The sequence below is a fragment of the Numenius arquata genome, chromosome 5 (assembly GCF_964106895.1).
Source record: "Numenius arquata chromosome 5, bNumArq3.hap1.1, whole genome shotgun sequence".
NCBI classification, from domain to species: Eukaryota; Metazoa; Chordata; class Aves; order Charadriiformes; family Scolopacidae; genus Numenius; species Numenius arquata.
The window spans coordinates 47,390,147-47,416,216 of record NC_133580.1 but is presented as its reverse complement, the minus strand read 5'-3'; the positions used below and the strand labels follow the sequence as shown (position 1 = coordinate 47,416,216).

The following is a 26,070-nucleotide window of genomic DNA, read 5'->3' as shown; positions in this document are numbered from 1 at the left end:
TTCACCTCTATTCTGACATTTTTTATAAGACAATGTAAAAAATTTTATATTCAACAATGCCATTTGCTGTTTATTTAAGTAACAACAATCGAGCTCGCAGGCATTTCCTGGAGATAACCTTCTGGTGAGGAGCTTTTGTGTTTTAACTGCTTATTAATCTCCCAGTGAATATCCTGGTTTGACACCATTATCGAGACTGCTATATGATCACTGTTGAGACTATAATGTGATCACTTAATGGTAGGTTGTTATTTCTCAGCACTTAATTATAGCAGGGTGCTTGTTGCATGTCACTAAAATTACTCCACCATAAAAATCCCCATTTTTAACCCCCCGTTCCCACTCATAACTCCCTATGTTGCCAGCTGAGTTATTTCCCTCTTATGCTCCTCACTCCTTAGCTTGAGATCTGCGTACAGGTGAATCATCTATTTTTTGCTATTTTTGCCCCAAAGGTGATCCATTCATTTCTGAGCAAAGGGAGAGTGAAAAAGATAATAAAAATAAAAATAATTCATGGGCCTCATTATGAAAAAGAGCCACTTTACATGGTCATGAGGTTTCTGTGCAAGCTGAAGGGATGAAAGCTGGCCTGGGGGGTAGGTTTATTTATGGCACCTCTCCATAAGCATGTTAGGACTCCTCCATAAAGCATCGCTGCTGGGATTGTCTTCCCAGCTCATCCCTCAAACCCATTGCCCTTGTGACTCTATCCTTCCACTGCCTCACAGTCTGAGCCCAGACCAAACAACGGCTCCTTCTTTTCAACTTTAACTCCTTTCTTCATGTAGCTGCACTCTTTTGCTGCACCCAGAGATTGACATTTTTTGTCTGGTTTTTCCTTAACTCTTCAGTCTTGCCTGTGGACCTTCCCTCCAATGCCTGGAAGGCCACCTCTTTCTGAAGTCTGCAAAACACAGGCTGAAAGTCGCAGCCTTTTAATTTTATGTTCATCAGCCTGCTCACCTCCTTTGCCTGGCTCCTTCGTTTGCCGAGTCCTGCTTGCCACTCGATTATGAACTTTCTGCAGAAGAGATGCTTGGCTTTGCTTAACATCCCACGCACCAAACCTCTAACCCTCACCCAAGGTCTGACAACACATACACTATTTAATTGACACAGGAAAATAATTGAGGTTTATAATCAAAATGGAAGTGAAGAAGAAACAGTGTGAAAATTTTGAAATACCTGTGTGTAAATATGGAAAAAACAGTAGAAATTCAGCACATATTATGTCCTTGGTGTAGGGAATGCTGGAGCACCAAAGCATTTTGGCCACCAGGTGTATGCATAAATCATGCTTGATAATGGAAAAACTGAAATTGAATGGAAAAATACTCTGTTTACCAATACATTCCCACTAGAAACACATTGATCTCTTTTAAAACTAGTGCACTGTACATATTCTCATTATGAGATGTGATTCAACATTATTTTAAAGAAAATTCATGATTAGTCAGTGAAAGGGTCCTGGTAACACAGGACCATCTGAAGATATGTGAGGCTGGCAGACTCTGGTAGGGCACCTTTCTGTGTAATGGCTTCAGGCCAGTACCAGAACTGGTCACAAGCATATGGAGCATGTGGTAGATTACAATATTGATGTATGTAAGTCTGCAATATGCTGAAGTGCAATGGTAGGCTCCAGGCCTGAGAGACCACCACCACAGCATGATGGCATGGCAGCTCTAGAATCTCCCAGACCTTCTTCTCAGGAGTATTGGTTGAGCCCCCTTCCCTAGCTCCACACAAACACAGGCAAGCTATCATGAGCTACCTCTGGCTTCAGTATCACCAGTATGGGCTTGCCTCCATCTCACAGTGGGCAATGTTTGCTTTCAGCGACCAGTAATTGAGCAGACTGAGCAGGTTTGTAACAGTGCCAGCCTTGCTGTGGAACAGAGGATGGACTAGAGACCTTCCAAGGCCCCTTACAGCCATACAATTTTAAGATTGCATCCTGTAATTGCTTAGGAGTGTATGTAGATCTACAGCAGTGATATTGTGCTTTACAGGTAGAAACCTGTATTGGAGACGATATGCTTGAGAGTGTTCCTCAGAGTGCCCTGTTGCACAGGCAGAAGTTGCCCAGTGGTGGGACATTGCATGGCCAGAGCACCTGAGAAACATAATCTGATCCCAAAGCCACCAGAGGCTGCAGCAACCGCTTTGAGGACTGCAGAGAGCACGATCCTCCAGTGAAGAGGACTCGTTATCAGCAGCCTGAGGGATTGCAGTGCTGAGATCTGAATCCAGAGCTCTGGAGCTCAGGCTGTGCCATGGGGCAGATGTTAACAGGTTGCCCTCACATAGGAATGACTGTTCCCTTATGAAAGCAAAACTCTGCCATGCTTTGGTCTGCAGAGGACTGTGAGTGGGATATGGATGCCTGTCCTGTTTAGACAGCCCTTACAGTCCCAGGAGAGAGTACATGCCACAGGGCTGCAACACAGACATCCATGTAAAGCAGCTCAGGAAAATCCCATGCTGAAATGTCTACGGTTCTCTGTTGATTACAGAGAAAACCTCTGGGACTAGCTCAGATGGAGACATCTGTGCTGTCGATGTCTCAGGCCAGCTGAGATGAGTCCCACCCTTTGAGACAGAGGCAGTGCTATTGAAAAAATATCAGATAACCTGGGGCTGATGCAGCACTTCTGGGCTGCAGCAAGGACCGTGTCCATGGCTTCGCAAAGGCCATCCCCGCCTACTCATCACTGGAACACAGTTCAGCCAAGGAATGCATTTTCTTGGCTCTCCCTGACTGTTCAGGGCTTAACCACAACAACTTCTTAACACTGATCTCTGCATGCCGTTAGCAAATGTGCTGGTCATATCGACTGCCTGAGTCTCAAAGCTGTTCCTTCGAGAGGAGTATTATTCTGTGTGCTTAAATAGCATATTTATCTCCCTGTACCAAACATAAGCTGACTCACAGATCCCCAGATAGTGCCTCTATCCAGTGTTGTTTCTAAAACACACAATACTGCTATGAAGATACCTCTTGGGAGCGTCTTGTTGCTGAAGAGCCCGCTGTTTTCCGTCTGCATTCTCAAACACAGCCGCAGCGGCAGCTACCTTTGTGTGCACAGAGGAGATCCTTTTAACAAACAGTTGCTGCCCGGGACACTTCCACTCTTTCCAAACCAACATTTCTTGCTTTGGCAGGTGTCTCTTCACCTACCAATAGTCTTGAACCTGCACTTACACATCAGGGGGAATGTGGTGCCCATAAAGCCACCTCCGAGCCCGCTGCCTTTGCCGGCGGAGCATCCCTGCAGCATCCCCATGTAGGGATATGCAACAAGTAATGTGCTGAATGGGGGTTGTTTTTATCCCATTCCTCTGCCCCCCCACCTTTCCTCCTCTGCTCAGGCTGGACACTCACACAAGGATGATAATAAGGAAAGCTCAAAGCAGTGGAACAAAAGCAGAAAAGCCTTTTCATGGTTTTTTTTTTTGCAAATCACAACGCATTGTACGTTTTAATAATATTCATTTAAACTGGAAAAAAACCCAACCAAACCCAGCCCCCCCGACCTTTTTGCAGACCTTTGATAATGAGACACTGTTTCCTCCCAAGAAGCCCAAGGGATTACACAGCAATATTCTTCTTGAGCCAAACGTTACGCTTCCTTGAACAGCTGCACAGGGCTCAAATTGCAGTGGCAATCACCCCGAATTGTGCCACAGAGCTGAGCTTTTACTGCAGCACCTGGGAGCCCAGAGATGTGAGATCCCCTGGGGCTGCAGATGGGGTGGGAGTACAATTTGCACCCTGGGCAGGGGCAACAGGATGGAGACAAATAGCCATGGATGCAGGAAGCCACCCTCGATGATCTAATGGTCCCTCCTTGCCTCTGACTCCATGAACTGTATCCCATAAATCCTACACAAAACAGAGCCCTACAGTCCCATCTGTCTCCTTCTCTTTTCACCTTCCCTCTCTCTTCCCACACAACCCCTCTACCCTCACACCCTGGATTTTGCAACGACTCACCTCGCTGAGCGAAGGCTGTTGCAGGTCTGCTCCCAGCAGTTTATTCCTCCTCCTGTGCCTCTCAAAAAACATGCCCTGGTGATACTCCTCTTGACGGACTTACTTATCCCGATTTAAACAAGCGAGGAGCAAGCATTCTACCTTCCAAGTTTCTTTCACTCCTAAAATTGGTTTAATCCTTTGTTAAGCCCTGTAATATATAGGTATCTGCAGCTGCACTGGAGTTAAGTAGCGTGAAACTATTAATCTTGCTTTAGTGGTCAGAGGTGTGGACTAGCCATTTATTTTCAAGACCCAGATATTGCTCCGAGATGGTTCGAGCTGCTTGGAAGAAGTGTGTGGGGGGGTGTTGGACCAGGAGATTTCTTCCAACCTAAATTTTTCTGCAATTCCATATGTCTGGAATAAGTCCCTAAGTCAACTCATTGCTGTATTTTTTGTGTGCTCTGTATGCAATTGTGCACCCTCCTCTTTTAGGCATTTCCTACTCTCTAGTGCTGTTCATGCAACCTCTAAGCAAAATACCTGTTCCAATGCTGTTATTATCCCAGGCTTTATTACCCCAATTATACTTTGCACAACTATTTTGCACGGGCGTGCAAGAGGCATTTGGAGAACTGGTTTCAGCTTAAAATCAGTAAGTCCTTACTGGTTTGGCCTGTCACGATAGGAGGAAGCAAATCGTCTTGATGTAATCTAGAAATTAAGTTCCTTGTGTGCTGTTTCAACAGGGCATGAGCAAGCCCATGGTGAAGTTTCACTCTCGTTAAGCTGTGGGCATGAGTTTAATTACTCCCAGGCACTCCCACGGAAGTCAGACGGACCATTCACTCTCTTAATTACAAGTCCATGTGTAAAAGTTTGGATAAAGTGTAGTTTAATAAACTCTGCATAAATGCTAGGCTCCAGATCCCAGAGGACCTATGTTTGCTGAAACCAAATTAGCCTGAGGTGGTTGAACAACAGGGTTTTACATCTGTTCTGCAAACAGTTCCCAGCCCACTATTAAGTTGATTTAAACCAGCATAATTTCACCCAGGGAAGCCAGCAGCCCACCCCATGTCATACTTAGCACTGAATGCTGCAGCCCCAGCTCTCTTTCTGCTTATACTATAGAAAAGGAGCAGCTCTCTCACAGCTGATGGTGTTAGTGTGAAAGAGGAGCTACCTGCAGACAGGCTCTTTCAAAGCCTCGCTGGTGCCGGTGTGCTATGCAATTTGCAAGACATCTCAAGGGTGAGACCTATGAAACCCAGGACAACATAATTGAACACATTATTTAACTCCATTCCTCAGCCATGAACATATAGAATCAGTGCACTTCTGCTACAACAGCCTCCAGCGTAATCTGGAGGAGAGTAAGCAAGGCACAAGAAACTTCAGGGGCATTACCACTAAGAGGGTAGTATTAAAAAAAGATAATAAGGCTTTGAGAATAAAAGTGCTACTGGTGGTGAAGACCCCAATTGCCCAACTCACATGTTTTTCCTCTCGTAAAAGTCAGGATGAGGGCATTTGTGCTTTCAGAGACTTTACTTTTTTAAGGGCCTCTCATTTCTCTGCCATGAAGCCAAGTTCCTAATAGCTAGTACTGGCCCTGCATGAGGGCTAACGGAGAGCCCGCGGACCAGCAGCCCACCGCGGCACAGAAAGGTCACCAGACCGAGCACAGGGGAGCTGGAGATACGGAGCCCTAGGGCTGTTTTTGTGACAAATCCCGAGGAGTCAGCTGTGGAAAGGACTTTGCACCAGCTAGCTTTTCTAGCTGGGTGTTTTCTTGTACAGCCACATTAGGTCTTCAGCAGGAGTGGCTCTCCTGAGAGCTACTAATGAACATGCCGTATCATTAGCGTCAGCCAAGGGGCAGGTGCCTAAACAACCACAGCCAGCCCTGCTCTGTCCCATGGGAAGCTCCGTCAGGGAGAATTGAGTGTGCAAGAGGTGTACACTCCAGCTGTGATTTTTAACAGGGGGTCACCAAAACAGCTCTGAAGTGCAAGTCTGCTACTGCTGCTTTCATGGTCATAGCCAGGGAAGGTGGTTAAGGCTTCAAGCAGCTGAGAAAATGGAGATTAGGCTTCTCCCAGACGGTGCATAACACACAGGTGTCTTTCCCAAGAGCTAGGAGTCAACTTGATGTGAGCCAGAGGGAGAAAGAGGGAGAACTGGTAGCAGAGCAAAGAGACACAAATAAAGCTAACCGGTGTCTAAGGGTATGTTTATGCTTCAGTCCCTCAGTTAATTACTGCCTGCTGGTGGAACTGCACCCAGCAGAGGTTGGGTACCGCACAGGGTCTGTCTGTGCAGCAGCCAGAAACGCACCTGTGTCCCTGCAGCAGCGCCTGACCTCCCCGTCATCCCTCTGACGGGGTGACTCCGGTTCCCGGGCGGTGAAAGCCGCCACAGGGACGGCGGTGCCAGGGGCCGATTAGGGAAGGTGTTTCCATCCCAGGTACATGAGTCAGCGAGGGCCAGGCTACATGTCACGGGCAGCAATCACGTTTCCTTGTAGCAACATCAATGAGGGTTGGGCAACACCATTTGACTCCCTCCAGAAAGGGCAAAGGCAAGGAAGCGGTGCGCTTGCAAGAGCGTCTACAGATGAGCTGGGGAAGAGGAGAGGATGGGGAGGCATGGGTATGATAGCATATCCTTCCCCTCCTCCTCTTCCTCACCAATCTGATCTCTCTATGGGAGGCGAGACCTCCTCAAACACACCCAGCACCATCTGCTTGCCTGTCTGCCGATGCGCCCTTGGGACGGTGCTGCTAGCGGGGGTAAGAGTCTGGCACCCATCGCGGGGCTGCCAAGGCTCTCGCTCCACCGAGCCACCACGGGCACCAGCTGCTCCCTCCCCGAGCCCCGACGTCAGAGGAGAGAGTCGCCGAGGTCAGACATAGCAGAGATGCTTCTCTGCGAGAAATGCGGCGCGTCTGGCGCGGCCCCTAACAATATGCAGCCTGTCTTTGCTGTTTTGTTTGGGTTTTTGTTTTCAACATACAAAACTGCTTTGCCTCCCTTTATTCCTCCCAAGAATACCCCGCATAATGATGGCAGCTCCTCTCTTTTCAGCCCCTTCCCTCCAGCTGAATGTGTAGAGGGTCACATTGTACCGGGCTTCGGTGGTGGCTCTGAATGCCTTTCGTAATCCTCTGGCTGGGCTCCGTTTTCGAAGGAAGGAGGGAAGACAGAGCTATTTTTATAGCATCTAGGCTCTCCCCAGACTGCATCTAACTTGCTATTGTTGGTCAATGATCTTTCAATTACTTGCTACACTTGGGACTTTGCTCTGTTCTTGCAAAAAAGGGCTGATGTATTCGACACGCTCTTTCCCAAGAGCAGGCTGGAATCGGACAATTAGGCTACGCAGAAGAGTTGCTCACAAACAAAGCCTTTCTTTTTATAAATATCAGAGTTTGAAAGCGCAGTTGTCTTTTTTTTTCTGCAGAAAATTTAGCATTCTGTTGTAGTTTTCAAAAAATATCTATCAGAGATGGCAAGCTGGCAAGGATTTTTATGTTCCCAAGAAGTGCAAGTTACTTTGACTTTTTTTTCCTTTCCTTTTTCCTCCTTACTCTTTATACAATACCCCAATTTTCATTATGAAGCTGGAGGTTATCTCGAAATATGCCAGGATTTCAGAGGAGTGCCTTTACAGAGATTATGGCTCTGGGCTGGGAGCCACACTTTCCAGGTTTGGACCTAACTTTAGTCCCTAGTCTATACAAATTGACATTTTTCCAAACAGACGGTCTGTTTTCATAGTTACCCAGCTCGAGGCAATCAGATGCGGTCTTCAGAGCCTCCGCATCTTCCCACTAAAATCAGATGGAGATGTATAGGTCAAATATTTCCATAAAGCTCTTTCATGATACAACCTGAAAAGAGAAAATCTACAAGAAAAACAGCAGCAGAGCAGATACACCGTGAGTAACTTGGCCACTGCGATGCTTTTTGCTGAACCTGGATCAACCCAGCAGCCTTTGCGGTGCTATGGAATTGTACAGAATGAAATATTGTTTCTCTTGAATTAGATACAAAGCCAAGGTCTTAACATTTGTAATGACTAGAGCACTTTCTCTCTGCACGGAGACCGGTGATATAACCCAGGTCTTTGTGGGGTTGTTCCCATCTCACTAACCACCATCTCCACAATTACCTTTGAAAGGGTGTAAGGTTTTTCGTTTTCTCTCCTAATTCCTGCAGTTCCAGTAAAGTTTTATTATTAGTTTCCTAAAAATGAAGCACCTAAAGCAACTCTGCAGATGCAGGTATTTTTCAGCTATTTGCCACTACCGTGCCTGCAAATCTATCAGACCTTTGCTCCCGGCAGCACTTTAGTTGCTATATTTCATTCCTTATTAAGCATATTTTCAAAGGACCTTTGGTCATTACATCCACGTCTGAAGCAAAAAGAGAGGTCAAACTAGACCTCTAGCAAACTCTGAGTTTATGCCTAAATGTACTTAATAATTGGATGTGTGTTGTCAAACATGCTCACGGCAGGATTTCCAGGTAGGTGGGTGGAAAACAGAGGGTTTCTGCACTCACTCCTGCTGTTCTGACACTTGTATCAGCTGGGGACCTTCACTGGAAAAGCTCCTTATTTGCATGAGAGAAGGAGGACTTGTGCCAGCATGAGATCTGGGACATGATCACAGAAATCAAATAAAAACCAAGGGTGAGTTGTTTGCAGGAAGTCTGAATTCTGGAGAGGAAATAAACCCACGAAGCAAGCCCTTCAAACGACCCATGGAAGGTCATGTGGCAGTTGTTAAGTGTAGGGTTGGTTCACACACCTCCCCAGACAGCGACCGAGCACCTCAAGATATTTTGGTCTGGGCCCGATCCCGTTCAGCCTCAGACCTCACCGGCGCTGCAGAGGCGAAGCACCGAGGGAAGAGGCACTTCGGGGGAAATGGGGTTTTGTTTTGAGTCATCTCAGTTGCTTGGCCTGAAGCTGCATTTAATGAGAAAGGCTTTAGTGCTATGTGTGAGCTGCTTTTTTGGATTAACAGGAATTTCTTTCTTGCTGTTTTCTTCAGCCTGGCAAGGTGAGGAATTTGTGGTGGGGGGCAAAGGATGATCTCAGTGCTGGATGGCAGGACGTCCTTTTCCTTCCTCCCGCCGTTTGTAGAGCAAGGAGGATGTTTTGGATAAGTAGCAAGGACACGCTGCTGGAACCAGGCTGCCCTGTGCCATCTGGATACAAGCAGGGCAGCTGGAAGGACCTGCAACAGAAGGGACAGGGCTGGGAGATGCTGAGGATTTGGGAATGTGGGCAGAGGTCGCAATGGGTGGGAACAGCAGGTTGGGTGAGGAACAGATAAAACTGTCGATGCTGGGTTATGAGCTAACTGGAAATAGCTGGTTCCAGGCCCTTGGGAAGGGAGTTATTTCTAGAGTTTAGGGCTCCTGTGAAATAGCTCATCTCAATGGAAGGAAAAAAGCATGTATAATACAGCATTATGGTTATGGCTTCATGTGATTTTTGACCCCAGATACCACCATGACTTGATCCATTCTGAGTCGTGCAGATAAACAGACCAAGCAAGGCGCTTCCCAGGGCAGCTCCATTGTTTACACATCCGTGATACCCAGCTCAGCCGTGACTCAGCCGTCAGTAATGATGTTCTGACCTTATTAATATCAATGGGAGTCTTCTTAACGAGGACATAATTTCACCCCAGAGGCCAATTCATTAATTAGCATCTCCGGCTATCCTGTCATTGGGCATACGAAGAGGGTAGTAACTTGACTTATATACTGAGCAAATACCTGCTGAGTAAATACGCATTCAATTGCATGTGTAACGACAACATACAGGGTCATAAAAGTTTTCCAGCAAGACTGCAAAGCGGCGAGAGCAGCTCCTCACTCCAAACGTAACCCAGTGCTGGTGGTACTTGCTTGCTGCAGAGTCTGATCCGAAATCAATGTCCAAGGAAACGCTTGCTTAATAATTAGTTGTTGATTCCATGTGCTGCACGAAGTTGTGCGAGAGTCACTGAAGTGCTGTTCTGACGACTGTAATTTTTTTAGCCGTGATAACCGGGATTCTTTCATCCCTCAATGCAATCCCCTTACTGTGTGTGGTTTGCAAAAACACCATTGTCCTGTTGTGCCTGTTGCCAGGAAAGGGTATTTTAATCATCCCAGTATGTCTATTATGAAATATTTCTGTTTTCCAAAATAAAAATAGCTCAGCCAGCACTCTGGGCTAACCTAACTCCCTCCCTTCCAAATTGTATTTTTATGTCGGAAAGCTCCCTGCTAATAAAAAAAAAAAAAAAAAGAAAAGCCAAAATGAAGCATTTTTGAACATTCGTTGCATGTTAAAACTGAACAGACCAAACTCAATTTAACAACAATGATCTCCCACAGTTAATGTTTCATGCAGACCACAACAGGGCACAGTGTGATCACTAACAAGGTCAGGAAAGGATTTCTTCTATTGTGCAATATTCACGGATGTTAGTCTTCTCTGAAACACTCGAGATTGGCCACTGGCAGCTGATGAGTGCTCTATCAGCCGGGCTATTGGCTTGTCACGATGGAAGAACCCTCTCTCCCTACTCTCATTTGCTGGATGGTCTTTACTCTTCATTTAAGAGCATTAAAGTTTGCCTGATAAAAACCAACCAATCACTGCATAGATCTGATTAATTTAGTTATTTGGTAGAAAATTTTATGATTTACCAATTTTAAGGAAAAATGATTGGAGTGTGGGGAGAGTTATAAGGAGAGATGGCATCTTGTACTTTTCCACCTAGCTGGAAAAAAACCCACAGAAATTGTTGAGCACACAAGCAGTTCTTCAAGTGTGACACTGATGCAGAGTTCAACTGAAGTCCAGGATGGGAACAATTTCTCCAAGTTTATTGTAACCATGTTAACCCATGTTTTTACTTTCAATCTCATGTGCAACAACTAGCAAGAAAGGGGGGAGCAGGTGGTGTGAAAATAGGAGTACTGTTATCTCTGATAACTGCAAGTGAATACAAACAGATGTGGGGAGAGCAGAGGAGGAGGATCTCGGATGGAGGATGGAAACGGTGTCTGACAGCAGATGCCAACCTCAGGCCTGAGCTGGTAATACCTAACTAACGCACGTGGTACAGAAGCTGTGCCAGAGAAGTTTCCACTGGTGGGAGCCCTTTGGATACCAGGTCAGCCCAGCCCAGCATTTCTGAACTGAACCCAAGATTTCTTTCTCCTTCTTGGGGTCTCAAGCAGAAAAGGCAAAAAAAATGCAAAACGATGTTTTTTTTAGAGATGCTTGACTGACAAGATGACACAAACTGGTCTTTAAACCAGTTTCCTATCTGCTCACCACTGGCCATTCTTGACAACTCACTTAGAAATCACTGAAGCTCCCACTGAAGACCCTCCTTCAGCTCAGAAAGGTAACTAATATTTTGATTTCTACATACAAACGAACTATTTAAATGTAGCCAGTTGGCTTTCCCTCTAGTCTGTTGTCTGTCTTTGCGTTACTGTACCTAAACCCCGTCACCCTTTTTGCAGGGAAAAAATGTGAATAGTATCTTTTTTTGCCTTTCGTTGAAGAAAAAAAACCTTATTTCTCAGCTGTTGACATCTTTCAATGTTTGAAACAAGGTATTAACTATTTGAGTAACTCTAGATACAATCAAGGAGATTAATGGAGACAGACCAAAGCCAACATTTACCCAAGAACATTGTCAGCTTTCTCACTCCTTCATCCCACTGAAAATGAAAGGTCTGATAATTTCAAATAGCATCTGTGTTTCTGCTCCACCCTTCCTGCCAGAAATGGCATCCTTGCTAGTGTGTTTACAGTAGTCATCTGCTTTGCCCACAAACTCGGGAGAGGACCAGAGACTGCTTCACTTCTTCTCCTTCAGTCCTCTCCTGTTACGAACTAAGGCCTAGAAATCCTTGGAGAGCATCAGCTTAACTGGTTTTCCAGGCTGCAAAGGTATGCCTTTTTGCAGATCCCTGTTTTCTTGCTTACACAATTAAATAGTAATTTAATAAATAATAAATAGTAATAAATAAATAAATAGAAAGACAGATGCATCTCCCTGATTTTAAACAGGAAACCTTTACTACCAGGTGATGACAAATGTCCCATGCTGGTGAGCTTGGGTTTTTGTGCCACTGTACTTCTTGCATGATCAGCAGGCAGTTTATTTTGTTTAAGCCAGGCCCAATGATGGCAGATCTCGGCACTAAGTGAACTATCCCTTGGAAAACCCCAGGGTTTTGCAACCTAAGCACGAACAACTCCAGCTTTAACTACTCCCACTTGCAGCCGCAGAAGGCAGGACCCCTTCCCGCTGCCCTGATCTCTGCGACACACCAAGCCTCGCCATCCTGTACTTCTGGCAGCCCCCTCGGCCCTGTGTGGAGGCACCAGGGGTGGCACACACCCCTCCTCACCCAGACCCCGCCGGGAGCATCCGGGGGTGTGTGCCAACAGCCGCACGGCCACGGGTGGAACACCCTGCAGCAAATAAAGCAAAAGCGATAATTAAAAAAAACAAACCAAACAAACCCCAAACCCGGCTTTTTTTCGTTCCTTCTCCCTCCCCTTCAGCCTCGAGGCCTCCAACACGCCTCAGCGCCTCCCTCGCCGGGCCTCCCCCGAGGCGGCTTTAGGGCCGGAGCTTGGCGGGGTGGCCGGGGAAGCAGGCCCAGGGTGGCGGTGGGAGGTGTCAACGCCGCCTCTGAGGGTCCTTCGCCCGGGGACAGCCTGGAGGTGGCTGCGGGGACACCCCAGCGCGGGGGAGGGGGACACACACCATCCGCCGCTCTATGCTCCGCGCGCGGCAGAGGAGCCCGGCGCGGGGCCCCTCTACCCGCCCCCCGCCGCCCGACTCGCTGGCAGGAGGGGGCGGGGCGGGAAGGCAGAACCCCGCTGCCATTGGCCACCCGGGTGGTGACGTCATTGGCGGCGGCCCGGCGGCGCCGCCTGGCTGCTGCGCGCTGGGCCCGTCGCCTTCCCCCTCCCGCCTTCGCTTCCCACCTCCTTCTCCCCACCTCCCGGCCACCGTAGCGGGAGCGGCGGAAGCCCCCTCGCCGGCCACCGTCCCGGGAGGCGCCGCGGCGGATGGTCCGCGTTGTCCCGCCGCCGCCCCCCACCCGCCCCTCCCGGACTCGGCGGCGTCGTCGGCGGCGGGAGCAGCAGATGGCGCGGGAGCGCGCGGCGCGGCGGGGCCCGGGCTGGCGGGGCGGGAGGCCGCCGCCGCGGCGGCTGCTGCTGGCGCTGCTGCTGTTGTTGATGCCGGCGCTGCCGGGGCTGGGGCCCGCCGCCGCCGCTGCCGAGGAGGCGGCGAAGGAATGCGACAAGCCGTGCGCCAACGGCGGGCGGTGCCAGCCGGCCAGCGGGCAGTGCGAGTGCCAGCCCGGCTGGGTGGGCGACCAGTGCCAGCACTGCGGGGGGCGCTTCAGGTGAGTCCCCCGAGGGCGGGGGTGTCCCCGGTCGGGGACGTTTCGGGACAATATGGCCGTGGGTGCCAGAGGCAGGGTGCGGGGATGAGGGGCTGGTAGTGGCGGGGAGCAGGTCTGGGGGCACCGGGGGGCAGGTGAGAGGGGACGGGGGGGACAACAGGGGCTCGGCGCCGCTGGTTCAGGCTGCGCAAGGGGACGCTGGGGGTGTGAGAAGGTGTGGGGTTCGGGGCGGGTTTGGGGCATCGCAAGGGGTGGGAGCCTCCGGGGCCGAGGTTGCCCACGGGCCGTGGGTGCGAGGGGCAGATCCAGGTGAGGGTCAGGGTGTGGGAAGGAGCGTGTGGAGGGGACGGCAAGGGGCTTGGCTGTCCCTGGCCGAGTCTGCGCAGCGGCAGGTCTGAGGCCAACAGGGGGGTGGGCGTAAGGGGCTGATCTAGGGGGGCGAGGGTGTAGAGGGCTGGGTGGGAGCCAGGCGGGGGGCCAGGAGGGATTTGGGTGCAGGTGGGGAGGGTCTGGGGGCAGGCGGCCGTGAGGGAGGGTGACAGGGTGTGATGGGCTGGGAGCGCACAAGGCCAGGCCTGGGGGTGTAAGTGGTGGGGGAGGCCTGGGAGTGAGGGGATGTGGGTGTCAGGTGCCCCACGGAGCCGCGGTGGGTGAGTACAGGGTGTTCGTACCCCAGAGGCGTCTTTGAGGGGATGGTGTTTTGGGTGTTGGTTGCTGAGGTTGCACAGGGGCGACTGGGGGTCAGTTGTGAGTTTCGGGGGGCTGCGGTGATGTAGGAGCAGGGGTGTGGGTGTAGGACACTGGGTAGGTGTGGATGTGGGCACAATGGACCGCGCGGGGCTTGAGCCTGGGAGATGATGGCGGGGGGAGGAATGCCTGTGACTGGGTTTATGTTGTGGTAGGTCTGGAGGGAAGGTAAAGGTGGGGGGATTGGGTAGCGGCAGCAGGGGTAGGCTTTGGGGCTGTGTTAGTCTGAGGGATAAAGGATGAATGAGCCTAATTAAGGCTGTTTTTGGATGTGCGTGGAGGTGGCTATTGTCAGAGGCAGAAGGGAGCCACGGTGGGAGGACTGTGTGGGTGTGGGGCCAGTTCCTGGGTGGGGGCAGGTACAGGAGAAACACAGATGTGCAGATGGGGACTGGATGTGGCTGGGAGCAGGTTGGAGTGGGAGAGGAAGGGTGTGCAAGCGGGTGTTGGGGCTGGGCGGAGGCAGTAGGGGTGTTTGGGGGGTGGTTAAGCAAGCTCATCTTGGCACACAGTGTAAGCAGTTGTTTGGTTGGGTTAAGGGTGAATTTGGGAGAGGTGTGTGTGGGGGAGAGAACTGGCATCTTAAAGGAGGTAGCTGGCACGTGGGGAGGCTCGGCTCTTGGGGCAGAGGAGTGTGTGCAGGAGCAGTGCTGGCTCCTGGGGAGGGACAGTGGGAATAACAGCCTGGTCGAAGGAGGCTCCTGGGATTGCTGGAGGAAGAGGCCAGGGCTGGGCATCTGGAGGGGATCGAACAGGGCAGGGGGATGATGTGAGAGGTCTGCCTCTGGGCAGGGTCATCTTTTTTTTTTCTGAGGAAAAAAAAGATTAAAGGGTGGTTCTGGGCAGGGGGTTGGAGACCTCCCGGCTCGTTGCTTGTCCAGGCCACATGCATTTGTGTGTGTGGGGGGGGTGAGGGGTGTCTGTGCAGGAGGACAGTTACCTTTGGGCTGTGCCATACTGGAAAGCGCGTTGTCTGCTGTGTTGAGACCAATTCTGGTGGTGATGGATACTCCGCTGGGTTGTGTGTCTAAAGTCTATCCCATAGCATGAGAAATTGGAAGTCTTCATAGGAATAGGCTGGAAATGCACCTTGGCTTCTCTATGTAAACTTAGGTTTTCAGTGGAAGGGGTGTCTGTAAGATGGTTACCTGCTTTGGTTTTATCAGCTGTGGCAGCGAGAGCATCAGTGTGTGTGTCTGCATGCATTAGGTGAATTCCCTGGGCAGAGCTGGTTCCTGGAAAAGAAGGAAATGAAAAAAGAATGATTATTCTAGGCAGTGACTGCTTTCTTGGGGAGCTCCTTATGGAGAGTACCAGCCACCCTTTGATGATACTTGCTGTAAATCTGGGGAAAGGGGAGCTGTCTCTATAAGCTGAGAAGGAAGAACACTTTATGTGCTTTTGGAGTTGAGGCTTCTATTTTTTTATTGGTATTTTTTGGCAGTCTGTAGATGGGTGTGCGAATCTGAAAGGGGGTTTGTGTGAAAACGATGCCCGGCTAGGCAAGCCCTGGAAGTTGAAAACTTCCTTTTTATTGTTTTTTGCTACTGTCATGATAAGAATTTTCTTGTAGTTGAAAGAAAGCGTTGTGAAATAGCCACTTACAAATTGGTCATTTTAAGGGGATGAGACTTGAATAAAGGCAGAGTTGTCTTCTCTGAATGGCAAAAGTGGTGCAGCTGAGTAAAATAGTATTGGTATATATCCACTACTAATGGCCTGTTTTGCTCCTTGTTTCTTTTTCACATAAAATTCCAGTCTAAAGTTTTGACTACAAATATAATGCATGTTTTACTCTCTAGGTGTTTTGTTTAGCTGTTTGTTTATTTATTAGTGAGTTGAAGTTTCTAGTAATGTTTTTAAGCTTTGAGCTTTGAGAAAAGTGCAAACAAGTGTTTTTAGCAGCGTGTAGAGCTTTGCAGTCACAACTTTCACATGCCTTGAGTTTACTTTGTCTCCTGTCAGAAATGGCATTGCAGGTTGTTTTATTTTTTGTGCATGGCTGTCAAGAGCTTTGCTTTAAAAGGCTTGATGTGTGTTATTAGATGCTGTAGGTACAAATGGGAAGTAGAAGGGCAGGTGGAAATTATTTTGCAAGTGTGGTATATTCCACATGCTTATATGCTTTACTGAGAGATGTAATTAAATTTGGCATGTTAATTTTCCTGTCCTTATCTAGATGTATATGATGACTTATTTGTGGCCTTGACTTTTTTATGTTGAACATGGGGTTTGTCATGATACAACTTGGGCTTCACTGACCTACTAATCCCGCACATCTTCTGTGTTAGCAGTGAAGAATGAACATTTTAACTTCATGTTGCAGTCTGCTAATTTTCTACCTGCCTTCTTCATTGGGAAAGTCTCACTTAGACTGCAGTCAGAAATACAGGTAACAAACCTGGGGTGGACCATTTTCTCTCGTTTCACCCAATCCGCAGAAGGGGGGGATGATAGGGTGTGCGTTGCTGTTCTAATGTAGGTGTGCAGGTTTTTTTTTTAAGGATGTGTGGTGTGCTGTGTCTTCCTTAAAAGAAAGAGGCATATCAGAAGTGTGCCTGCAGGTGGTTTCGTTAGTGGTTGCTCTTGGTTGTAGGAATGGCTTCTGAGAAAATCCTGACCTCTGCACAAATCCATGATGCTCTTGGGGGGGTGTAGAAGATTGAGTTATGAAGGACTAAGGACTTCAGGTGACTTTTCTTTGTTGTTGTCTTTGTTTTTAAGATCTGGAACCAGCCACTTGAGTTCTTTAAAGATAAAGACTAAGATCTTGGTTTTATGGGATGCTGAAATAGAAAATATAGGATGTGCCTGATGCGCCTGTGTTTTCTATTTCTGTACAAACCTCCAGTGGGCTTCTGTGCTGGCTGGAGTCTGCTGCAGGCCAGTGGCTTCAAGCTGCCGTAGTCTGGGCAGGAGAGGACTGCTGCTGTGAGGCTGTCTGCTGGGAGGGATGAGAAGTCTCCCAGTCACAGAGCTGCAGCAGCACGCTGGAGATAACGTTTTTCGAGCAGTGGGAGCTCAGGAGCACCAAACTCAAGAGCGAACTTGCCGGTGTTTGGTGTTGTACAGTCAAGAGGATGCTGCAAGCTTTGAGACCACAGTCTCTTCCCAGCGCTTTCTGTAGCTCAGTGCCACAACCTCTTGTCCTGCTTGAATTGAATTGTTTCAGCCGTCTGTCTGATGAGCAGGCAGACAAGGACTGCTGAGGGAGGTAGAGCACAGGTTAAGAAGTGACCGTGACTGCTATTTTGCATGGATTTATTGGTCAGAGATTGTAGAGGATTGGATTAACAAATTCAAGATCGTGCTTGGCTTCTGGAACAGTGGTTGTGTGCAAGTTATGTATATAGGCACACTGGTGGGTGATTTGATGTATGATTGTCGCTGAAAATATGAACAGACTATATAATGAAATACCAAGTGATTCCAGAAAACTGGTTTTTGTGTGTAAAGGCACTGGTTCTCCTTTCATGGTAATACTTTTTTGAGGTGGGAGATTGAAAATGTTAAGCGGTGCTTAGCAATGCAACATGACAGTTGGAGGGGAAAAAAAGAAGATTAGAGTGTATCTTTTAAACTACCTTTTTATTAATTTAATGGAGGCAGTTATGGGCTGCTGATTGAACATTATTAAGGAGTTGGTTGGAATACAGTGTCCTTGGCCAAAGAATATTACAGTGAAGAGGAATTTTATCTCTCGAAGATTTGGGTAAATCATAACCTGAGAGAGTTGCTAACTGGCAAAGAACTATCATAGTTCCCATTCTTAAATAAATGGGGACTTTTAGTCAAAAGCTAGTATACCAAACCATTGTCTTAAAAAGCTACCTGATGCAGTTTAAAGCTTTAGGAAAGTCAGGAAAGTACTTGATATATCTAAGGACATTGGCAATTTGAATCAAATCAATTTAAGTGCTTAAATTGGATTTGGGTGCTGCATTTGTGCCTGATCCCCATTCTGTTTCTCTCTTTTCATTAGTACATTATCGTGCTTTAAAATGATTTTCTCTTCCATGTTGCTGTGTGAAAGGCTTGCTCAGATGTTGTGCACTGGTAATAAAATAATAAGCTGTTCAAGTAGGAAATACTTAAGCATTATCAATTCTAAAGAGTATATTGGGGGAAAAAGAACCTTTATATGCTTTTATTTAGCTCTTGAAGGCATTATTTCCAACTCTGGATTTAAAATTTTGCTAGGAGGGGTGTGTGTATCTGTCTACGTATGCATATCTGTATTTCTATCTATCTAAACATGTATTTAAATAGTCTGTTCATTGAGAGAGAAACTCATGGATAATATTTTGTCTGAATTCTCACTGGTTTATTGTTACTCTCACTGTTTCATTGGACAGTCTGATGTTTTACTAGAGCTGTTTTAAGAACAAAAATTCATCCGTGAAATAATTCAGTATTTTTGAAATATCTGAGATGTTCTACGCTTTTTGCCTTGCACTGAACGGCCAGCGCAAATATTTGACTTGTGTGAGGTTTTGTTAAGGTCTGCAATAAGCCCATTTCTTATCTTTACTTTTCAGTCTGCTTTATAGCAAGGAGTCGATAGCAGAAAATTCAGAACAGTAGGACAATGCAGTGCACACTAGGTCCTTCCTGTCATCTCTGCTTCATGCACATCAAACGTCTTCGCTGTTGGAGCAGTAGTTATTGGAATTATTGAACAGCTCATGGTTTCAACCTGTGAGAGAAAGGAGTATGTAGCATCCGGCTGCTGTTTTCCTGCTAAGCACGTCCGAGCGTCGAGACCTCCGGGAATGGTGCAGGTAGAGGATAACATTCCTCTACCTGTCAGTTTCAGGGACGTATCAGACGTGATCCCTGAAGTGCCTCAGACTTGATTGCAAATGCCTCCTTTTCTGCAGTGGTCAACAGGAAAGACATTTCTGTCTCATTTCTCTATGTCTGAATATCGGAGAATAGCTGCCTGAGTCACTTTAGCAGAAGTTGTCTGACATGCCACTGGATTTTTCCATTATTTCACAGTCTCAGTTGTTTCTTTCATTATGGATCCAAAATAAGCTCATGTCCAACTGGGTGTTCATTACCATCTTAGTCAATTTACGTTTAACATAAATGTATTACTGAATTATCAACAAATGACTGAGGTTAGCACTGTTCTCAGAAACAGCGAGGTTTTTTCAAGCTTTCAAAAGAACGAGGACCAGCAATGCTTGTATCGTGCGTCCTGATAAAGTTAAATAACACTTGAAATGCGTATGGTGGATTTCACTTTCCTGGCTTGTTCCTCTGAAGCTTTTGTGAGCAATCAAAACTTAAAACCATGAGCTTATTGTGCCTAATGTAAGTGTCTATGAAGGTCCATGCTGAAAATCCTCTATATATTGAGAAAATACTTCTGCTGACCAAACTGTTGTATTGTTGCATTAATTTATGATACCCTTGGGTGCTTTTTTCTTAAACAGCTGGTTTTCTTGAAGAATTTTTTTCCAATTTGAAGTTCCAAGCGCAGCACTTGGAATTAGATTCTTGATCTGGTAGAGCTTTGTTGTTTTTTTTTCCTGCACTCAATGTTCTCAGCACATAGTTCTTTAGGAGCTTTTAAATCACGTCTACTAAAGCATAGTGAAAAGATATAGTAAAAAATGCAGAAGATGGGATCGAGAATTATGTGATTTTGTAGGTAAAGTGGTTTTGGTGGTGGTGGACTGAGCTGCTGCAAACTGGAATGCACCGGAAGGAGGACTGCAACAATTTTATTACAGTACTTTGTTCTTGTATAGCCATGTGCTAACATCTGCCCGTGTAGCCACTGCGGTGTCTTGAAAGCAGGGCTGGAAAATTTGATAATCAATTTCACAGCACAGAACAGAGATGATAATTTGCTTTTGTGCATGGCTTTGAATCAAATACTCATTTAGTCACTGAAATACTGAACCAGTAATGATGTTTACTCTTCGTTTCCTTCTTTTGTTCCCTTCCTTTGTTTGTAGCTGATCCACGTGGAGTTCCTTTAGAGTCTACTTGAGACTGTCACTAATGCCCTTCCCTCTCTTTGCTTAAAATAAATATTTATTTAATGGAGATGCAGGTTGCTGGAAGGATTTTGGTGGATGTGCTGCATGCATACAATTCAGGGTACGGTTTTGGTTTGTAGAACCTGAAATCCTTGGGGTTCTCAAAATGGAAGGGCTCCATCCAGATTGCAAAGTTGTGAAATCATTAGGGATGGTGAGAGACCTTAATTGCACACTAAAAGTCTTCGTGTGGAAAATCTGATAAGCTAAATTTAGTACATCAGAACAGTGGGCGATTTTTGGAATAATGTTTTAAAGAAAATGGACTCAGTATTTTTGGCTGATAATGGCCACAGAGCATCTCGCATGATGAAGAAGAATTTAAAAGTTTTACTGATTGGCTGAGCAATATTCCTGCTGAAGAGGGGCAGCTGATCTCTAAATCAGATTTATTATATAACTACTTCTAGGATGCCCCAGGATCTAATTAATGTTCCTGGTGCTGGTTGTGGCTTGATTTGGTAAAAACAGGTTTCCTGCAGTATCGTCAGATTCAGAATTTCAGTTCTCTGAAAGTGTGGAAGTGGAATTGAGCTGGTTTACGGGAGATCATGGTAGCAGAAGTGGACCAAGGGTTTTCCAGTGTGTAAAAGTACCTTTTTTTCCCCTACCACGCCTGCTGAGCTCGTTGCTGCAGAAGTAAGTGTCTCTGTACATAACACTCATCTCAGACGTGCTTCTTGTATGTCGTAAAAATTAAAATAGAGGTTCTTGCTTTGTGGAGATACAGTGTTATATGTCCTGTTATGGGTGGTAATTATCTGTAATTTTTTTTACTATTAGCCAGTGCCACTCAGCTTTCTGCAGGGACTAGTGCAGGATGTACAAATGCAGCTGTGAAAATCCAAATTTTTCTATTATTTTTCTTCTCTTTCTATTTCCTGCTTTTCAGAAACTTTGTTTTTTTTCTTTGCTAGTTCCTGTAATCTGAAAGGACACAAAATAAGGAAGGCTACATTAGGAAAACACCCTTTTGAAGACTTTCTTATTAGTCAGTGTTTGTATTGCATGAAAATTTAATATCTGTCTCCAAGGTGGTGCTTGTCTACTCAAAAGTATAAGAAGCTTGGCACAGATGAATTAGCATTTTTTGTAAACTCCTTTTATGAACTGAAATACAGAAGGTGAGAACTATTTTTCCATTCAGAAAATTTAGGCTGGTTTTAATATTATTTCATTGTGAGGTGAAAGAATAACTATGTCTTCAATTACTCTGCTTTTAAAGCTCTGGTAGTTTTCATCCCTGCTGTTTTTCAGTCATTAGTATTGCTATGGAAAAAAATTACACCTCCAGTGGGTTTAGCTTTGGTGAGTTGCTGCTGGTTTAATGTATAGCTGTGTATTGAGTGGGTTTTGTTTTGTTGTTTTTTTTTTTTTTTTTTTTTTCCCCACCAATGTCTTTGTGCATGTGTCATTATATCCTTCCTTTCACAGTTTTGTAATGCACTAAGTGTTGGCATTGTGGCACTGTTGTCAGATATTTTGAATGTAATTGCCTTATCTGGAGAAAATGTATGATTGAGGTTCACCCTGTGCACAATTTTTGGATTTCATTGCTTGTTATGATCGAGAACATGTTTCAGTTCTTCTAAAATAAACTTTTCAAGATGGCTTTGTGAAGGTTTTTTGTAGCAACGTGCAGCATGTTTCCTGCCAAAGTTCTGCACCTGCCTGTTTAATGATTAATTTACATGACTGATACCCTATTAATGCAGAGGGGAGAGTGTCACATGAATTTTATAGCAATTTCAGAGCTTAGTATCTCCAATGTCTGCCTTTGCTATATACTTTGATCTTGCATGGAATCAGCAAAGGCGATGCCAGGAAAAAGATTTCTAGCCATTGCAAGACCTGAGATGCCAAGTAGTATGGGGCTGAAATGCTGACTGTGCAGGTCAGTGTTACGAGAAAAAAATTCAGGGAAGATTCCGGTGTTATTTCCCATTAAGGACTTCTGTGCTGCTAGAAAAAAATACTGTATCCAAATTGTGAGCAGACATCGAAGTTGCTGGTCCACTGGAAGGAAAGTATTGAATTCCAAATAATATACTGGGAAATAATTGCTTTTGAGGTCACTGATGGTTCTGTGATTCTATGATTTTTATTGTTTTTTTCAAATGGAGATTAGGAACAGGCATAATTGTGAGGTCAGTTGCTTTTATTGTTGCTGAAAAATTGGAACTAAATTTATTGCTGTACAAGATACACTCTCTTTCCAGATGCATTTATTTATAGTTGCTGCCTGCTTGCTTGACAGTATGTTAGTGCACTTTTGTTAACTGATTGATTTATTGCGTTCAAACATGTAACAGGCAGATCTTTAAATTTGGGTCAGTCAGTGTCTGTTTCTCACAAGCGCAAGTTGCATCAACTCTTTAAAGTCAGTGTTTTTCATTTTGAGGATGGTAATGGGTGTTTAAATATGCCCTCGTTCAACTTTTGGAGTATGAATCATTTTGAGGAGGTGTTGAAGTGGTTCAAAGTGAAAAGCAGAGCTTGACTTCCTGCCTATGCACTTTTTTTCTAAAACATCCATTCTAATGTTGCTGGAAATACTTATTTTTTTGTTTTCCTCATGGTTATCACTGATGTTTTATTAACTTGTTTTATTTGAATTTATATGATGAGTCTGAAGAAAACTTGGAGCTACGTAAGACGTAATAATGTTAGAATAGGAGTTCTTGTATCATTTGCAGCTATTCTCAGTAACCTGAACTGTTGAAGATTTCTGGGACAGCAGGCAAATGTTGTCTCAATGTGTGCACAATTCCCGAGTGTGAATGGCATAATAACAATTTCTATGCAGGCTTGGTGTTTGAATGTGAAAGGATAGGGAGTCGGATTTCTGGTGGAAAACAGGAAGATGTGATCCAGTTGGAAAAGCTGTAGTGACTTTATAGCCTGTAACTTTTCTAACAGCACCTAGGGGGGAATAAAAAGGGTGCAAGGGGACTTCAGTCCTGAAAAGCCGAAGGGAATGAATAAATGAAGAACTGCCCAAGGTTGCCAGGCTGGTTGGTTTTATAAAATGTGCAAGTCATTTCTTCTGAAGCGTGTTTGGAGTTGAGGTTGGTTTCTGTTCTCCACTTCTGCTTTTGAGCCCCATCGCCGGGAGGCTGCGCGTCCCGTGGCTGGTGGACACGGCAGTATGGGCACCTGGGGTTTGAAGCAGAGACAAAGGGGAGAGGCAGAGGGGTAATGGTGTGCTTGTGCCCGCTGCGGGGAGTGAGGGATGGTGGATGGCTGCACTGATTGAAATCTCGGCAGGGCATTGGTCGCTGTGAGCTGGAACAAGGCTTATGGGTAAGAAAATGTGGGTTCCCCTTGCTTAATGCTAGCTGGAAAAAAGGTGAAACGTGTTCTGGTAGCTTGGAGGTAGAGAGCAGCTCTTCTTCTTTGTCTGCATCTTTTAAGCAAAGATGCTCAGGTTTTATATTGCTGTAAGTTGTGGGAGTGTCTCCTGAAAGAAAAGGGTGGTATCAGAGCCAGTGTTACTTTTTTGTTTATCTCTCTTCAGTTCTGCCAAAACCCCAAGTACCACCATGTCAGTTTATCTGTGTTTTACTTTTTCAAAGTTTGTTGTGTAGCCATAGCATTCATAGGGTGTGATTCCCTTGAGAATAAATGACTGCACAACTTGAGGAACCAAACAGAAATACAGTTCATCATCTAATCTTCGTTCGGTTTCCCTACCTATGAAACAAGGACAAGTTGTTTATATGTTTCGAAGATGTTCTGTTTATGATGCTCTTTGCATAGGAATTTTGGGGTTTAGAAGCCATACTTTAATGGCAGTTTTGCATGGCAACTGGAATCCAGCTTGTCTATTCTGAGAATAGTACTGTCCTACAGAAGAAATGTGGTTAATGTTACTATAAATATGCCTAAATCATCTTCAATAAGGCTTATGAAAAAGGATATTGTGTGTTAAAAGTGAAGAAGTTTAAATGTGATCTTAATATCTCTATTCAGTGCTGACAGGAATTTGTCATGTGGAATTAAAAGAAAAAAAAAAAAACACCACTTGTGAAAATCGTGGTATTTGATCAAAGCTGGTCAGGGGATCAGAATATCTTTTGTGCCTGAGGTTTGCTGGTTTTCAATACAAGATGTGTGTGTGTATGAGAGCGTGCATGAGATGAGGCATCATGCTGGAGAAGACATCCTTTGCTGTACTCCAGCCTCCTAAAACCCACTGATCTTTCAGCATCTCAAGGCAGCTAAGACAGAAACATGGTGAAACCATGGTATAGTGTCTTCCCCTATAAAATTCTATACCAGGCTGCCTCAAGCAGTGAACTGTGGTGAGCCATATTTTACCATGATGTTCACCAAAGCTGGTGAGGTCTTGTAGGAGGTGGGCTGCTGGTGATGCTGGCCCACAGACCTGCTGCGATAGAGAACAAGGAGCATCCTCCAAAGCAAGTCACTATGGCTGGGCTGGAGGTTGCCTCAGGAAAGGTGAAAGGGAGATTCTCCCTTTTTTGTCATTTCATGCATCTTGTTCTGGGGTAAAAATGTAACTACTGGGCTAAAAACCTAGGCTGTGCCATGGGACTCGGGGCATACGCAACTGCTGTGATCCAAGTATTTCTGCCATTCCAATCTTCTAACCTTTGTGTTCCTCCTCAGTCCCTAAATCTTTCTCTACGTGTAGGCTTTTTGAAGCCTTCTAGGAAGCAGCTGTGTTTCTGTGATGCCTTGAAGGAGGATTTGAGAGCTTCTCTTCACACCAAGTGTGAGGAGGAGGGAAAGACATTCTGCCCTGTTGCTTTGTAGACACACTGCAGTTTGGAAATGGTTGTATTAAGTGAGCTTCCTCCTCTCCTCTGTAGACCCTGATTCCGTAGAGTTACCTGAAAGAGAGATGTATTTTTTCCTCTGTTGAGGCTGGAGAACAGAAGGCAGCGCTTACGAAGGGATTCATCGCTTTTACCTGTGGATTTGAAGAAGAAATTCTGTAGGAGACAACTGTGTATGTGTCCATTGATTTCTGCTTACACTTTATTTTTTAATGAATTTCCTAATGATTTAAAGTTATGGTGGAGTCATGAACATCAGCAGATTTGCAAAAGCGTGAGCACTTCATGTCTAGGCTACACAAGGTCCTCTTTGGGCATCAAGGCTGTCATGCTTTTCTGTAGCAAGGCCAGTAAATAAGTGAACTCCTGTGATCCACTGAAGGAAATCTTACTGTTCAGCTTTAAGAAGATTTATAGGATGCTGTAGACACAACTGGAATTGCTGATTCCTGTCGTGTGTAGTAGCAGAGAGGTTTTGTGAATGGTGTGGCCAGAAGCAACAAATTCACAGTGAAAAATTAAGAGTAGCTGGATGAAGGCCACTGTGCATCGATACTGGAGGAGATAAACCACTATGAATGATTTCTGTGGTATCTTTGACCTATCTGAAGAAAAAAAGCCACTCATTTTGAGGCCAGAAAGTATTGTGGAGACTTAAGTTCCCCTAATTTACATGTGATATGAGTAGTACAAGGTGCTGTGCCTAATGAACAGACTGTCAGAAGCCCTTTGGGATTCTGGGCTTGTGATGGGCTAACGATTTACAGCAGGTCAGGACTGTCACTTGGCACAAGTTGCTTTCCCTTTAATCTCCAATTAAATAAAAAAAACCTGATAGCTATAATTTTAATGGGGTTAAACATACATACATGCACATATGTATATATATCTACAGTGACTGCCTGGCATTTTGACAGAGGTTCTCCTTTCTGCTAATGACTTAAGAGTGGAAATGCCTCTGTAGCTAGGAGTCTTTTTATAAGCTTTCCCCCTTGATCGTACGTGTTGATTGTTAGCTCTTGAATATATAGAC

The 26,070-nt window shown here is 45.8% G+C and overlaps 1 protein-coding gene across 1 annotated transcript in view; it reads left to right on the top strand.

The window, feature by feature from the left end:
- The first annotated feature begins 13,036 nt into the window (after positions 1-13,036).
- The window catches only part of ATRN (attractin), a 151,380-nt gene continuing 138,346 nt past the window's right edge, over positions 13,037-26,070 (top strand). The window contains exon 1 of the mRNA XM_074147313.1: positions 13,037-13,435. Within this exon, the coding sequence (XP_074003414.1) occupies positions 13,095-13,435 (341 nt within the window). The 5' untranslated portion in view covers positions 13,037-13,094. The remainder of the gene's footprint in view (positions 13,436-26,070) is intronic.